The sequence below is a fragment of the Geotrypetes seraphini genome, chromosome 2 (assembly GCF_902459505.1).
Source record: "Geotrypetes seraphini chromosome 2, aGeoSer1.1, whole genome shotgun sequence".
Taxonomy (NCBI): Eukaryota; Metazoa; Chordata; class Amphibia; order Gymnophiona; family Dermophiidae; genus Geotrypetes; species Geotrypetes seraphini.
This window is the reverse complement of record NC_047085.1, coordinates 407,890,278-407,907,540: the sequence shown is the minus strand read 5'-3', so window position 1 is coordinate 407,907,540 and position 17,263 is coordinate 407,890,278. Positions and strand designations below refer to the sequence as shown.

Sequence of the window (17,263 nt, the reverse complement as noted above, 5' to 3'; positions counted from 1 at the left end):
AAATTTTTAATAAAGTAGCCTGATGCTTTGTGCATCATCTCTGCAGTTTTTTTTTTTCCTTTTGTCATTCCTCGCTTGACTGTTCACTGCAGACTGGTTAGATTGCAGGGGGGGGGGGGGGTGTTGGTTTTGGTATAAGGAAGGGACAATCAATAATGTCTGCTCTGTACTTGATCCATTTTATCTAATCTAATCTAATCTTCTGTCTGTGAGTCACATACCTCTATACAAGCTCAAGGCATCAGATCAGAGGAAGTAGAGGAATAAGAGGGAAAGGAAGAGGAAGGAGGGGGCGAGGAGATGCAAGGGGAGGGGCCTAGGTGGAGGGAGAAATGAAAGAAGCTGAAACAGTTGGTTGTCAAAAAGGTGAGTCTTCAGGTTTTTCCTGAATGAGGTGTAGTTTGTCTCCTTCCTGATTATTTTGGGAGGTCATTCCAGGTTTTTACTCCCAGATACTGATCCACACTGATAGCAAATCTGCATTTAGCATTACAAAACACTGAAGCTGTAATTCATAATATTATAAATTCTTTATGGGCCATATTTGGCTCATCAATGTTACTATAAATATTGATTGCTGTGGGCCAGGGATCTCAAAGTCCCTCGTTGAGGGCCGCAATCCAGTCGGGTTTTCGGGATTCCCCCAATGAATATGCATTGAAAGCAGTGCATGCACATAGATCTCATGCATATTCATTGGGGAAATCCTGAAAACCCAACTGGTTTTGTGGCCTTCAAGGAGGGGCTTTGAGACCCTGCTGTGGGCTGATTTGTGTCCGGATATTCTGTGCTGGTTCTTATTCATGAATCCTGGAAATTATCCGGGTATTTGTGATAGTACCTGAATATTTGGGCAAATTAGAACTGTTGTCTACTGTATGTGGTCCTACTTGCCCAGATAGATATCCTAGTACTCACACTGAATATACTATGTAACAGAATTTTATTTTTTTCCTGGGTAGTAAGTATTCTTTAACAATTGCCTATGCCACAAAAGTATAGAAAATGGCTACCATTCCCCTCAAACTTTGCTTTGATGACTAGGACATATATATATTTTGAAATGCACCTCTTTTACATTCCTAATGGTTCTTCAAGGCAGATTTACCAACTTTCCCTACTATCTCTGCCATTGGGACAGCTGAGACACAAAGGTGCAGTACCAAAGGTAGAACTGGCCACAGTGGACTGAGTTCTCTGTGGGGAGAAACAATGTCAAATGGGAACCACCGTTGGACCCCTGGAAGGTGCTAATGCCACCACTGTACATCAAATTGGGCCTAATAAAACTATTTGTCAGAGCTCTAGATAAGGAGTCCAAATATATATGATTAAAGGGAAACATACAGAAGTCAAAAAATCACTCAATAGATATAATAGTGAAATTAATACTTCTAGAACACACACTTATAATTCAAAAATATGCTCAGAGACATGAAGGCAACAACATGGAGCTGCAACCCCAAGAGAAAATTGCCTCATTGCATATTGCAAATTCCAGTGGAAAACAAAATTGGAGAAATCAGTGGAGGAGGCTCCTATATATGAATGAAACTTGAATTTTTGAGACACCACCACTTTTTGAGAGCTTTGTTGAGTACTCCATTTGGTTCCCTGATGCAGGATCAAAACGGGCCCCGTCAGAACCTTTGATCAAGCTAAGTGATTGCTTGTGACTGTTCAAAGTATAAGAACTTTTTCTATGCTAGTTTGTAGCAATGAATTTTGTTTTCCACTGGAATTTATGATATGCAATGATTGGGTGGTGAGGCAATTTTCTCTTGGGGCTGCGGCTCCATGTTGTTGCCTTCGTGTCTCTGAGCATATTTTTGAATTCTAAGTGTGTGTTCTTGAAGTATTAATTGCACTAGTACACCTATTGAGTGATTTTTTTGACTTCTGCTAGATAAGGAGTCAGCAGCCTTCAAGTACCTTCAAGTTATCTTCCCTATTCTGCCTGAGGCAAAGGTCAAAGCTGGTGTCTTCGTCAGATCACAGATAAAGAAGATCCTAGAGTGCAAGGAATTTCCCAAGAAGCTAACTAGGAAGGAGCAAGAGGCTTGGAATAGCTCTGTTGCAGTGATTCGGGACTTCCTGTGCAAGCACAAGGCAGAAAACTATGTGAACTTGGTTGAGAATCTGGTGAAGAATGACAGTAAAATGGCCTGTAGGATGTCTCTCAAAGTCCATGTCCTTGATGCTCATCTTGAGACATTCAAGGAGAATATGGGAGCATACTCAGAGGAGCAAGGTGAGCGTTTCAACCGGGATATACTGAACTTTGAACACCACTACCAAGGATAATATAATGAGATCATGAGGGAAGACTATATCTGGGGGCTGGTTCATGAAAGTGATTTACAATATAATTGTAAATTTCAAAAAAACAACTCACTTCTAAATCTTCTGTGGTCATCTAATCTAATAAAACCCTTACCCACTCATGCGCTGTTGAAATGGCGTGATCCCTGCCACCGTGATGTGTGCCTCCGTGGCTGTATTCTATTTGTGGCACGTGCGGCGGCTTGAGGCATGTGCGCCAGCTTGCGGCACATGCAGCAATTTCAACAGCAGTGGCAGTTTGTCTCCTGTTAGCTGGTGCCTAGAGGAACAGCAGGAGGGTGTTGTGCGGGTGCTACAAGGTAAAAATTACCATGTTGGTAAAAATTCTGCTACTGCTCAGGGAAGTGGAGGGGGAGAGGGAAAGGGGACTGCTTTGGGGGGAAGGGGTGTGCTAGGAGGCAGACAGCAATCATGCTTTGCTCTGGGGGGGGAGACAGAAGGGGGCCAGGAAGAGACAGAGAAATACAGGCAGGCAGGGGACCAGGGAGAGAGACAGACAGAAAGAAGTGGAGGGTGAGAGGGAAAAGGGGCTGCTTTGGGGGGAGGGGTGTGCTTGGGGGCAGGCAGCAATCTTGGTTTGCTTGGGGGGGGGGCAGAGAGAGATAGTCAGGGGGCCAGGGAGAGAGAGACAGAAAGAAAGACAGACAGACAAGGGGCCAGGGAGAGACACAGACAGACAGCGGCCAAGGAGCGAGAAAGAAAGAAAAACAGATAGACAGCAGTTAAGGAGACAGAGAGACAGAAAGAAAGTCAGACAGACACATCTATTCTAGCACCCATTAATGTAACGGGTTTAAAGACTAGTCTTTGTATAACTTCAATATAAATACATATCAATTGTGATTCATATGTTGATTTTTATGCCTTTATAAGAATGAAGCGATGAATAGCAAAATTTTGGGGGGAAATAGCAGACATTTTTCTATACTCTTTAGGCATGAACAATTAGGAAATTTACACTTAATGCTTAGGAACAAAAAATGTGTTACATAGTAATATTGATGGTTCCCAGATAACTTCCGGGACTGCCCAGACGCCAACCCTAGACTGTCCCTGCAGTAAACGGATAGTGCTACTGTGATCAAAGTAGATACTGAGTGCAACTATCCAGTTACATGTCACTGAATGTGAAATCCAGAGTCAGCCAGTTGGTACATAACCTAGCAGAAGCCTCTCCTGTCTGGTCAGATTGCTTTGCCTATTGACACCTTTCATTACATGGAAAGATTAATAGGTTTGTTTTTTTTTGGGGGGGAGGGGGTTTCAAAACATATCAAAGAATACAGAAGATTTCTGAAACTTAGGAGCTATCAATAAATTTCCATGCTCTAAACAGATTTAATAGTTTATAATTAAAAAAACAAACAAATAACTTGTACCTCAGCTTAAAAAAAAAAAAAGCTTGGACACATTCATTCACTGGGCCATTATATTTAAGTAATACTGTATATTTCGAGCTTAGCAAAAAATAAAAAAAATAATTTAGTAGAAGATCCCTTGAAAATAGAATTAATAAAGGCATCAGACTGTGTTGTTGTTATTTTATTTTTTTTTTTTTTTCTGGTACAGATATTTATTTGGATTGGTAAAGATGCTAACGAAGTTGAACGAACTGAATCTTTGAGATCAGGTAAGAAAATATATTTTGCTTGCCGGACAAGAATAAAGACATAACAACATGGGAAGATTCCATAAACCGAAGTGTGAAGGGCAGTTCTATTAAAGACCACCTACAATTAGACTCCTGGAGAACATCTGGTAGGATCCTAGTCTGTAAAGGAATGTAGGCTCCTACTTTCCTTTATATAATACAATACAATTTAGGCATGGACATTTACACCAGCCATAGATCTAAATACTGAACATATGTCTCTGGTTTATAGTATGTGTAAATGTGCACCCCATCACTCCCCATCCATAATCTGCTCCTCGGTATGTCCTTTAGCAAATGCATGCCATACAAGGTAAGTATGGCACATACATCTCGATGAAGAGGACAACACAGACACAAAAGAATTCAAAAACTTCCTATCCCTACTTAACTACAACCTCCCTCCCTCCGCACAAACTCACAAAAAAGGCCACCATCTAGACGTAGTAGCCATGTCCACAAAGGAACTCCCAGACCCCACCATCTCATTACCAGGAGGCACCTGGTGCCACGACATCTGGTCCGATCACTTCACTTTCTACTTCAAGCTAATCTGGTTCCAATGAAAACAAATTACCCAACCAAAAATAAAAAAAGAACATCTCACGAGAGGCCACATCAACCCAGATAACTACTGGGCGCAATATAAACTACAAGCAGAGGTAAAGGAAGTAGCTGATTTTTGGGATCACTGGACCACTACCAGCACCTGTATTTTAGACAACATTGCACCTAAACATACCAGTAAAAGTAATGCAAATAAATATAACAAATGGTTCGAAATCGATCTCCTAAAAATGAAACAGTTAGCCAGACGTCTAGAAAGAAAATGGAAAAAAACAGGAGAATTATTAGACCGTAACAATTGGAGAGCCAATATAAAAACCTACAAACAACTAATAAAAGATAAACGCAAAGCATTTTACTCAAACAAAATCAATTCATCCTGCAACAGCTCACGAGGAGTTAATACAAAAGAGCTGTTCAATCTGGTTACTAACCTATTTGACACCACCTGCTACACTCTACCCACACACAACTTTAAATTACCCTCGGCAAACGACCTAGCCCTGCACTTTGACTCAAAAATTAAAAACTAAGAAACAATTGCCCAACAGAAGAACCTAATGAACACCATATAGCTAATACACAAGGAAATGAAACCCCTGCAGACATGTTCTGGGATTCATTTCAAGACATAGATTGGAATAACTATACCAAATTATACAACAAATACTCCAAATCATACTGCTTCCTGGACTCATGTCCCCCATAAATCATGAAAGCGGCACCACTTGAATTTAAACTATCTCTACTGCACTACTTAGCCCATAACCTGAAAAATGGAAAATTCCTCACCAACAAAGGCCACATAATAATAACCCCTATCCTAAAAAATAGCAAAGAATCGTCAGCCCTAGTTTCCAACTACAGACCAATTGCTTCCATACCACTCTTTGTAAAGATCATGGAGGGGCTGGTACACTCCCAATTAATGGAATATCTAGACCAGTTCTCACTTCTTCATGAGACTCAATCCGGCTTTAGACCGCTTTTCAGCACAGAAACGGTAATTGTGGCCATCTTAGATTACTTGCACCTATTTTTAAGCAAAGGCCTCAGTGCCCTGATCATGCAATTCGACATGAGCTCTGCCTTTGACCTTGTAGACCATGCAAATTTGCTACAGTGTCTAGACGCTATTGGCATCAGAAGCGAAGTGCTAAACTGGTTTCATGGTTTCCTTTCATCCCGAACCTATCAGGTTCGCTTCAACAATGATCTCTCCAACACCTGGAGCAACCCATCCGGCGTTCCGCAAGGGTCCCCACTATCCCCTCTGCTTTTCAATATTTACATGACCTCACTGAGCGTTCAATTAACCCAGCTGGGGATAAAATTATTCAGTTACACTGATGACTTCACAATTATTATCCCATTTGCCAACTCCATCTCGGAAACAATTCCAAAAGCATCAGAAGCCATAAACTTGATGGAACATTGGATGACAGACTTCAAACTCAAGCTCAATACTGAGAAGACAAAATTCTTTGTTGCTTCACCGCGCCCTCTTGACACCAAAACCCCACTAGACATCAACAAACATAACTACCCCATACAGCCCACCATTAAAATACTGGGTGTAACTCTGGACCAATGCCTCACCATGAAAGATCAGGTGGACTCCCTAATCAAAAAGAGTTTTTTCACCCTCTGGAAACTTAAATCCATTAAAGCATACTTTGATAACTCTGCCTTCAGAATCTTGGTACAATCCCTCGTATTAAGTCAACTCGACTACTGTAACATCGCCTACTTAGCAATCCCCCAAAAGAATATGCGACGATTACAACTAATGCAAAACACTGTGGTCAGACTAATCTTCGGTCTAAAGAAGTTCGATCACGTGACGCCATACTTCAAACAGCTACACTGGCTGCCGATGGAAGCTCGTGCAAAGTTTAAGTTCGCCTGCCTCTGTTTTAAAGTTTTCTACGGTCTAACCCCTAAATACATCACTGACCTATTCTCCTTCTCAGCCAACAAACACAAGAGAAGCTCCCACTCGCACTTCGTTTCTCCCCTGGTTAGAGGATGCAAACTAAAAAAAACACCATGAGCATCTTCTCTCACATCAGGCTGCTCTATGGGGTAAAGACCTAGAGCAACTCCTATTGCCCACCACTTATGAGGTATTCAGGAAACGCCTCAAAACTCACCTATTCCTGAAATACCTAGACAGCTGACCCACTTCCCTCCTTCCCCTCTCTTGCCCTTTCTCCCCATTGTTCCCACATCCCTTAAGTTAACTCAACTTGCACGTCAACTCAACTTGTACCCCACTAATCTTCTGTAAACCGCATAGAACTTAACGGTATTGCGGTATATAAACTGTTGTTATTATTATTATTATATGCTAGTATTGTAAACGTGTTTGTTTGCACCTACAAAACCTAGTGGGTAATTCTATAACTGGGCATCACAAGTGAAGCACCTAGAAGCAGTGTGTTGAGAACCACATCAATAATGGCATTTAATTGCCCATATTTCATTATACCATAAGCCAACGTCTATATGTCTATATTATGCATACCCATTTACTCTATATCAATAGCAAGCCTAAATAGAGCACTTTAGCATGCAATGTACAGTATTCTGTCAATTACAAACATAATTGGGAGCTCCCCCCTAAAAAAAATCCTGCTTATACCTTGCTCATGCCCTTGCATTTATGCACGAAGCAGCCCTTTTTACTAAGCTGTGTTAGGCACTAACATGCACCTAATACAGCTTAAAATGGCATAACTCAGGACAGACAATGGTAGAGAGAGCGGATCTTTTTAGTTCAAAATCCAACCCACAGATTAAAGGTTATAGCAAACTGGGTTAAAGGATATCTAACAACCACTCTGTGTCATAAATATGCCATCAAACTATTTTCTTTACCTTCTTTAATTGATCATATATTTTATCTTTTTTTACTTTTTATCAAAAACACTCATTAATAAACCCTCAAGAACTAAACTAGGAGGATGGTATATCATAAAATATGAACAGATTTCAGTGCATAGGACCTCCCATAACATACGTTACCTCAAGTCCAGTTCATGAGAAATAATCATTATACCATCCCTTCCCTTATATCGTGGCAGTTTTTAAATACCAATAGGTGTCTGTGTTTTATATCTATTTATGCTCATTTACGTCAATCAAGCTGTCCAACAAATCATGTTAAAACTATCACTTTTACTCTTAGTTTATGTGCTTGTTTGCTCAAATCAGCAAGACTTATCTTATATGGCAATAGACTCAGATATTCTATAGGAAGTGCCATTTGAGTGTGATGTAATCCATGCACTAAATTTTTTTCTATTATATTTGGAGGGGGCATGTCAAGGAACAGGGAACGGATGCCAATAAAGCTAGCGCAGATACATTACTACACACTAACTGGTTAGCTCAGAATTATTGCATAAACTCTTAGCACCTACAAAAATGGTTGTCAGTAAAGGGCAAATTCTGTATGAAACACCCAAAACTTAGGCGCCTAATTAGACACTGTTCAGCCCGATTCAAGTAAAATTGGGTACTGTTTAGTGAATTGCGCTGAGTGGCACCTATTTGGGCACCTATTTTGGAGGCCCCTAAAAAATAGGCCTGCTCTAGGCACAACTAAAAATTAGGCACCTAGCTGAGCGCTTAAGCACGCTTAAGAGCAGCGATTCTGCAATAAGGCGACTAACATGTAGCCACGCCCACACCTAACGTACATAGCGCCTAAATTTTTAGAGGCTCCTTGTTACAGAATCGCGTTTGCTTGATAGGCGCCTAGGTTTCAATCAGTGCTGATTAAAAAGCTTAATTGAGCTTGTTCTTCAGTTTAGATAGGCGCCTTTCTAGTTGGGCACCTCTGAAATAGGTGCCTAACTTTTGGCGCTGTTTACAGAATTTGGGCCTAAGTGCTCACATGGCAATTTAATGGCCCGCTATTGACAGTGTATTATAAACAAAATTGATAGAGCCAAGACACCTATACTGTCAGTAACACACTTCTCAAATCAGATGTCTTACCTCAGTGTCAAGTGATCACCCCAAAAAACGCACTATACTTATCAAACAGACCTCAGCATCCAAAGGATATCACTCACAGAGCCAAAAGGCTACAGAAGGGGTTAACCTGATTTTATCATTGGTCCACTCCGGGTAAACCGGGACAGAGAGACAGAGATAGAAAAAATCCTCCCTTTAAGAGGTGCAGTGGTTTTCGTGAAGAGGTGTGCTTCTCCTGATGCAGCAGTTTGAGCGGAACAAGGATTTTCTTGTTGAGAAATATTTGCTCCTGTTCCTGGGTGTTGACAGGAAGTCTTTGCCTAAGTTTGGATTACAATCAGCGGTTGAACCGTTTATTTGGAAAGGACTGCGCTACGGAACAATGGCAAAGTGAAGCTAAGTTTGAACTTCCTTTCCTTTCCTTATTTAATGTTGGATATTTGTGTTGCCTCTTTATATATACTGTATATTTGAAATTCCCTTAGGGCTCCTTTTACTAAGGTGCACTAGCGTTTTTAGCGTGCGCTAAAGATTAGCGCATGCAAACCACATGCTAAATGAAAAATCCTAACGCATGCTCTATGGAGGCGTTAGCGTTTAGCGTGCACATTAAAAACGCTAGCGCACCTTAGTAAAAGGAGCCCTTAGTGCCAGGTGACCCCCCCCCTTTGTAGTTATTAAGCACCAAATTGAGCCCGGGTTCTGAGCCAAAGACCTTTTCTCCCTCTTAAAGGGAGCTTCTTCTCTCTGTCCCGGTTTATTCGGAGTGGACTAATGATAAAATCAGGTTAACTCCTTTTTTGGTGATAACATGACACTAAGGAAAGACATTTGATTTGAGAAACATATATTAATAGCAACATTAGCACATGGCCATTAATATGATACCAGCGAATCAGTCATGTTTTGACTGTGGCAAAAATGACATTAATGCACAGGAGATACCCATTCAAGGATGCATTAAGGCCACTTTTTGCCATAACTTAGCAGAAAGGCATGTCAGTTATAACAGCGCATTGTACCCAACTAACACATGTGAAAGTATTAGTATTCAGTTACATTATATGGGCTCAAATGGTGCTTACATTTAGGTGCTAAAGTTATGGCAAGAGGGGGTTAGTGTTCTGTGATCTACTACATGTGGCACAACTGTGCAGAATAATAGGATAATTCACACTGTCTATGGAAAAACTGTTTGTTCAATCGATTAATCATCAACTGACTGAGAACAAACTCAACAGAGTTCTTGTTGCGTTCAAGTCCTCAAACACCCAAGACACTACTTTTGATTTTTTTTTTGTGCCCTTACTGGGGTGAAGTGTTCATCATCAGTCTTGTGCAGGGTTTTATTTATATTTTTATATAACTTTAACTGTGATGTGAAGAGCACTTAACTTAAAGGCCGACGGCTACCCAGCCGTTTCACTGGTAAGTTTCTTCAAGGGCTATTGCTCTGCTCCAACACGCTTTTGTCCTGTATAAAAAAATTAACTGCTTTAATAATTTATAAAGAGTGAGAATCCACACAAACCCAATTACCAAAAATTATTAATTCATTATTATTAATACTTAACCAACATGCATCTATTCCCATTATGTTTTTGAAAAAACCTCTACTCATCATGGCACATAAATAATTAGACTACCATTAATTGATATACTTCAATTGATGTACATACTGAATTTGACATGTATGAGTCCTTATTAATCAACTGCCTTATGATAAGTTTGTTCTCAGTCAGTTGACAACTGTGCATAGGCCACCCCCACGACAGTTAATACATCCATCATCTTTGACTTCAGTTAGTTGACTCCCAGGGGTGTTACGTTATATTTTTAAAGTACCAGTTTTAGCTTTCAAAGCTTTAAAAGCAATGGCTCCAGAGTATATACTGGAGAAACTTTCAATTTATGTCCCGAGTTGCTCATTGTGACCACAAAATGAGATGTGCTTATGTATGCCCTCTGGAAGATCATTACATTTGGAATCTGCTCGTAAGTTGGCATATTCTCATTTTGCTCCAAAATTATGGAACTAGATTCCCTCTTTTATTAGAGCATTAGATCTGTTATTGCTGTTCCAGAAGGCATTAAAAACATACATGTTCTGATTTTGGTTACACAAATGTTATGAAGTTACATATATAGGTACATTTTTGTTAACTACTATATTGAAATTCCAGCTTTTGATTGTATGTTCTGTATATTGATGTGCTCTACTCATGGCATATAAAGTGATGTAAATTACAAGATGAATCTTGGTTATCTTGTCATTAAGAGGATTTTATGTGTTTATAATGTATGTTCTATTATTATGCATATAAATTTTGCACAGCTCAAAAATTATTTGAAAATGAAATTCTGTCCTATATGCACTTGCATACACATTTTCTAAAATATGTTCATATGCATCTGTTCTTTCTGGGGCAAACACTAATGGGTAGTGTGGGTTTTAGCGCCGGCAGGAATTCTATGAGAGTTGGAGCAGTTACCACTGCTGCTTGCGCTAAAACTCATGCTACGCGTTAGTAAAGGAGGGGGTAATACAATTACTTCTGTCTTGTAATAGGTGCAAATGTCTACAGCTAATTTCTTTAGGGTGTTTTTTAAACATGGCACATAGGTTCATATGTTGCCTTTATTTGCATATGGCTTCTTAGCCTGGGCATTCTGTTATCTTCTGACTGGTTCCATTTAAGTTGCTCAGTTATGACCAGACAAATTTATCATTATCAGCTTCACTTTCCCACCCTGACCTAATCCAGGTTGCAGACCTGCATAAAATTTGATCAGCTGCATATATTTATTTACCTCATGGACTAGGGAGGGTAATTTTTAAAAGTATTTCTATAGGTAAAATAATTTTTAAAATCCCCACCTGATCTACAGGTAAATTTATTCATTTTTTAAAATATATTTGCAGCTAAGCAGTACATCGAAACGGATCCTTTTGGAAGAGATAAGGGCACACCTATCGTCATTGTAAAACAAGGCAATGAGCCCCCTACATTTACAGGATGGTTTCTGGGCTGGAACTCCAAAAAATGGCAAAACTGAGTCTTCACAGGAAACCTCACTAAAAGCAGCAGAACTTCAAAGCAGCTGTTCTGTAGCAGTTCCCAAGCATGATCTTGCAGCAGCCATGAGATCTTTAAAAGGCAGCAATTGTACATTTCATACAAACAGGAGCCAAAGCATTTAGTAGTTCAGATGCATGCATGCAGCGATCACAATGGCGGACAGCTTTGCAGTACACATCTTGCTCCCGGATGGAAGGAAGGCACTTGTTGTTTTTCTTTATGTCTTATATTTCTGCTGTCCACTTGCATTCCTTGATGCGACATAGAAACATGATGGCAGATAACGGCCAAATGGCCCATCTAGTTCATTATCTCTTTCTCTCTCTGAGAGATCCTATGTGCCTATCTCATGCAGATGGTGAAGTGAACCTGATTTCTGACTTGCAGTTGCCCTGTGCTAAGAAGAAGGTCTTAATCCAGGAGATTAAATTGTAATCTGCCTCTGTTCAATAAGATCTAAATTCTTTGTGCACTGCTTTCTAAAAATACAAGGGACTAGGAGGCAACCAATGAAGTTTCTAAATATTAAATTTAGATAAATTGGATAAAATATTTCTTCTCTCAATATGTAATTAAATTTGAATATGTTAACTACTTGTGTAGAGAATCGTGCTTGCCACATTACATTTTTTTCTGTAAAAGTACATTTATTCATCATGAGACTGCTTGAACATTCTCCCTGTCTGAATTTCCCATAAATTAGATAATCTGGGAAAAGTGAAATAATTGACAATTGCACTTTCAACCTAACTCTATGGGTTTTTAAAACTGTGCCTTTGAGTTCCAAGTCATATAATTGCCAGCAATTAGCTTAACAGGGTCAAGCACAAGTATTTAGCATATTAAAGTTTAGGAGGGGCCGTTGAAAAGTTCTCAAGCCCAGCCAACAAAATTGGGGCAGTCTCCGTCGAAGGCTAAACATTTAGGGCTCCTTTTATCAAGGCGCGCTACGGGGATTAGCGCGTCGGATATTTCATCACGTGCTAACCCCCGCGGCAAGCTAAAAAACGAATGCCTTGTCAATGGAGGCATTAGCAGCTAGCGTGGCAGGCGGTTTAATGCGCGGTATTCCGCGCATTAAACCCCTTACCACACCTTGATAAAGGAGTCCTTAGTCCAGCAATTTTCCGCTTTTTTTTCGTTCTGTATTTTTCAGACAGAACGAAAACATTGGAAAAGCACTAAACTAACCCCCTCTTTTACTAAGGTGCGCTAATCAAATTAGCGCATGATAATCGGTTAGCGCACCTTAGTAAAAGAGGGCCTAAGTGTGTAGTCCTTGATGGAGATTGCTCTGACTTTGTTGGAAGGGCTAAGAACTTTTCAGCAGCCCTTCATAATTATATATTGAATATAAGGTATAATTACATAGGAATATAAGGCCATAATTTTCAATGACCACAGCCACAAGATAAAGCACCCATAGTATTTTATTCATACTGTATATTCAATGGTGCTATATTGTATGTTTAAGTAGCAGTGCTGAATATATGTGCAATCAGCAACTGCAACACTCCTTCAAAGCATAGATTTATAGATAGGCAGGATCTAAGATTTTATAATAAATAAATAAAATAGCCCTGCATTTTTGCTTCCTGCTTTGAATATCAAGCCCATACTTTTTGTGCATTAATATTGCTTTAATGCTATTGTTGACATCCCTTTTTCTGATTGTACTTTACATGCCAAAATGATAATAACATTGGAACTTGTTAAAAGTTCTACCAAGTTCTTCATTTCTGCCATTGTACATTCAGATTCATTAAGATCATTTCAGTGCCACTGATTCTGAACTCCAGAGGGTGAATATATCTTGACATTTTGGTTGGGTTGAAAGGCATTGTCCTTGAAAGGTGTTTGGCAAACATACAGGGGTAGTGAAAAGCTCTTTAGTATGGCAGAAAATATAATATTTGTGGCACAAGAGGACTCACCAGTGATGCTACATTAATCTCCGCAAGCCACTCGTGTATTAGGCCACATGTTTGCAGAATTTTAATCGTAGAGCCCTTTTAAAATAGCTAGCTAGATAGATTCACTGACCTTTAGGACTGCAATATCTCTGCAAAAATTCATGCTACAGTTGTTGCTCCCATCATACTGTAAGCTATAGCACCCACATACTTTTACATGACTGTAACTCGTTTAATAGTTGGCGGCAAAAGAACAGACCATGTGACACCCATTCTGAATGACTTGCAGTGGCTGCCAATAACAGTCAGAATTATTTTCAAAATCCTGTGCTTACCACCGCTGCTGGTGCTAAAACCTGCGCTATGCGTTCGTAAAAGAGAGGGTAAGTTAGTCCAATAAAAAAGGCATTCCGTTTAGACCAGATTTGCATGCCTGCCACTTCCATTATATGCAAATCTCTCTCATGCATATTCATTAGGGCTAGCCTGAAAACCCGATTGGCCTGGTGGTCCTCCAGGATAGGGTTGGGAACCACTGGTTTAGACACACCTAAGTATCTTTCAGACATTTTAGACAGAATCATCAACATACTTTATGTCTTCAGAACGCTGTTTACTACAGCTTCTCTCACTCCAGATGATTAACCCCGTCTTTTACTAAGCCCGATAGCGCGGGCTGCCACATTAAATGCTCTGACACCCATAGGGATTAAATGGGTATTGGAGCATTTGATGAACAGCACTCGCTCCCACGTTAACTTCCACAAGAAAAAGAGCATGTAATTACATGGGACCATCCTTGTGGAATTCATTGCCCTGTGAAATTAGTAGTTTAACCAGTTCTCTTGATTTTCATAAAATTTTGGACAAACTTACCTCCCCCCCCCCCTCCTGTATGAACCCACCTTAGGGTTTTTTATTGTCGGCCACGGTGGTAAAAGCTCTGACGCTCATAGAATTATTATGAGAGTCGGAACTTTTACTGCCGCGGCCATCAATAAAAAATGCTAATGTGGCTTCATATAAAGGGGGGGGGGGGTTAATGCATTGTTTAATTAGCTTTCAAAGGTAGCCCTTTGTAGATCAGAACCTGATTCTGATCTGAAGAAAGGCTGTCTTTGGATGCTATTCAAACAATGCACTGTTAGTCCAATATAAAAGGTATCACCTTTATACCTTTTCTTTTATTTCTGTATATTACCTTAAAAATTGGACTAACATGGCTACCACACCTTTTCACGTAAGATTTTGAAAACCTGGATTTTCAGAATGTTTATCAGGGAGTTCTTTGCTTAATTCCTGCTTGTAAATTAAATGAGTTGTATTTGTTTGCAGTATGATTGTTTAAATGCTTTTTTCTTTTTAAATTTAATTGTGAACCATCAATACAATTCAATCTAATCCAATACAGGCATGTTCAGGACTCATGATGTATGCATCTACTTTATAAAATGTGCCCATCTGTGAGCAGGTGAAAATGTCTACCGCTTTTCTGGAGCACTTTTATAAAGACAGAGTGTAGAAATCAGAATTGAAACATCCAAGTCGGGAAGATAGTTTACGGTTCTTCTAGTATTTGAGAACAGGATCTGCAGACATAGATCCTGTTCTGAATTATATGTAAGAACACATTTGTATGCACCACTTATGTGTGACAGAAGCATTCATTTTTCAAAGATAAACATGGCCCAAATGCTGTTTCTGAAAGTTCCCTTCTCTTCCCAGATTCATTGCTCACAGCTCTCTTACATCTCTTCCAACTGTTTGAATGTCTTTTTCCATCTTTCCTATCAACAATTAGCGTTCTTTTCTTACATTGGAAGATTGTTGTTTTTTAATGTATACCACCTTGTTATTTTATTTTATTTTTTTTTAAATAAAATGCATATCAAATAAAATAAACCATGGATAACATCAGCTGAGGAAACACAGCTACATAAATGCCCATATCACGCATATATAAGGGGGTGCTGAAAAGCTTGCAGCACAACCAACCAACTTCCTAAATTCTGAGCGTTATTTTGCTATTGTAGCAGGAAGGAATGTTATCTTATTTTGTTAAGTGCCAATCTGCAGAATCATATCCACTTCATTCGCTTCTTGGTTGGACTCAGAACGTTTCAGCACCCCCCTTATATATCATTGTATCAAGACATACATGTGCCAATACATAGACATCCATGTGTGCTGTCATGAAACATACCCATCCATGTGCTGCCAAAGAACCTTCAATTGTTCAACACAAGTGATTTCAGGGGACAAAAAAAACCAAACAAACCCTCTGTGGACCAAGAGGGTGACCTCCCTTAATCACTCCTATTGAGCACAGCCAGAAACCAGCATTTTCTGAAACTTTAATTTCCAGGGAGCAGATATAAATTCTGATGCTGATCTCTTTAGACCAGGGATTCTCAATCCAGCACTCGGAACTAGAGAATGACATGGGGACAAATTTTTCCCTGTCCCCGCAGGAACTCATTTTCCTGTCTTGGTGAGTTCTTTTCCTGTACCTGCACCATTCCTGCAAGCTCTGACCTCATCTACATAAGAGTCAAACACTTTAAAATCATGTGTTCAAGGTTTGGGCAGTTAAGGCAGAGCTTACAGCAGGGCTGCCCAAATCCAGTCCTCAAGATCTCCTGGCAGGCCAGGTTTTCAGGATATCCACAATGAATATGCATAAGAGAGGTTTGCCTGCACTGCCTTCTTGGTATACAAATCTATCTCATGCATGTTCATTGTGGATATTCTGAAAACCTGGCCTGCCAGTAGATCTCGAGGACCGGACTTGGGCAGCCCTGGCTTACAGGAATGGGACAGGGACAGCGACAAAACTCATGGGGACGGAACGGGATGGGGAAAAATCTGTCCCCATGTCATTCTGTGCTCGGAACACACCCAGCCAGGAACGGTTTGCAAATAATGGACTTGTATATAATGGAGATAGTGCATGGGATCAATTTGCATGCACTACCTCCATTATATGCAAGTCTATTTCATGCATATTCATTGCGGCTATCCTGAAAACCTGAATGACCGGGTATGTATCGAGGACAGGGTTGAGAGCCATTGCTTTAGACATAGATATGCATTCCACTTCTGAAATGGGGAATGTACATGTAATTTTTGGTTGTACCCTAGTCCTGCCCACATAGGAGCCAGGTCTGTGGGCGCTTGAACACCACCAATAGTGAGCAAACTCTTTGACTAGGTCCAGGGCAAGGCAAATTCCTTTGGGTTTAGCACCCCCCAATCATTGTGAAACATTTCTTGTGCCTGCTCAAACCATGCCCCTTTACCATATATTTGTGTTTGCAATTTTAATGTGTATATCCTAGCTTTCTAAAATCAAGATTTAAACTTATGCTTATGTACTTATGTAGATAGGTACACACACGACTACTGTAAATGTCAGCTTATGCACATCCAAATTGTAAATAGGGCTTCAAAAATAATCATTATTTTTAAACTAAGCTAAAGTAAGCACTCTCTTGACCTCCGAACCTATGTAACCCGTTATAAAATTGCCCTCTATGGAAGTAGTTTTCCCTCTGAGTGGAAGTCCTCCAACTGCATTGCTATCAGTAGGGGGGGGGGGTGTTGCAATGTTATGTTTACAGTGGCCAATGACAGACAGGTTCCTTGGAGTCCTTCAGAGATTGTCTGTCCCTCACTATTGAAAATATGGTAGTGTAACCTCCCCACTGGCAGAACTGAAGGTGGAG

General features: G+C 40.0%; 1 protein-coding gene and 1 long non-coding RNA gene across 4 annotated transcripts in view; one reads left to right on the top strand and one right to left on the bottom strand.

The window, feature by feature from the left end:
• Positions 1-12,599, top strand: part of SCIN (scinderin) — a 182,002-nt gene extending 169,403 nt beyond the window's left edge. The window contains exons 15-16 of the mRNA XM_033931002.1: positions 3,913-3,973; positions 11,469-12,599. Of these exons, the coding sequence (XP_033786893.1) occupies positions 3,913-3,973; positions 11,469-11,602 (195 nt within the window). The 3' untranslated portion in view covers positions 11,603-12,599. The remainder of the gene's footprint in view (positions 1-3,912; positions 3,974-11,468) is intronic.
• Positions 1-17,263, bottom strand: part of LOC117354112 — a 48,145-nt gene that overhangs the window by 20,564 nt on the left and 10,318 nt on the right. For 2 of the 3 annotated variants that reach the window (XR_004538118.1, XR_004538119.1), the window contains one exon: positions 9,855-10,019. The exons of the other annotated variant lie outside the window; for it this stretch is intronic. This is a non-coding gene — a long non-coding RNA (uncharacterized LOC117354112). The remainder of the gene's footprint in view (positions 1-9,854; positions 10,020-17,263) is intronic. 3 annotated transcript variants of the gene reach the window in all.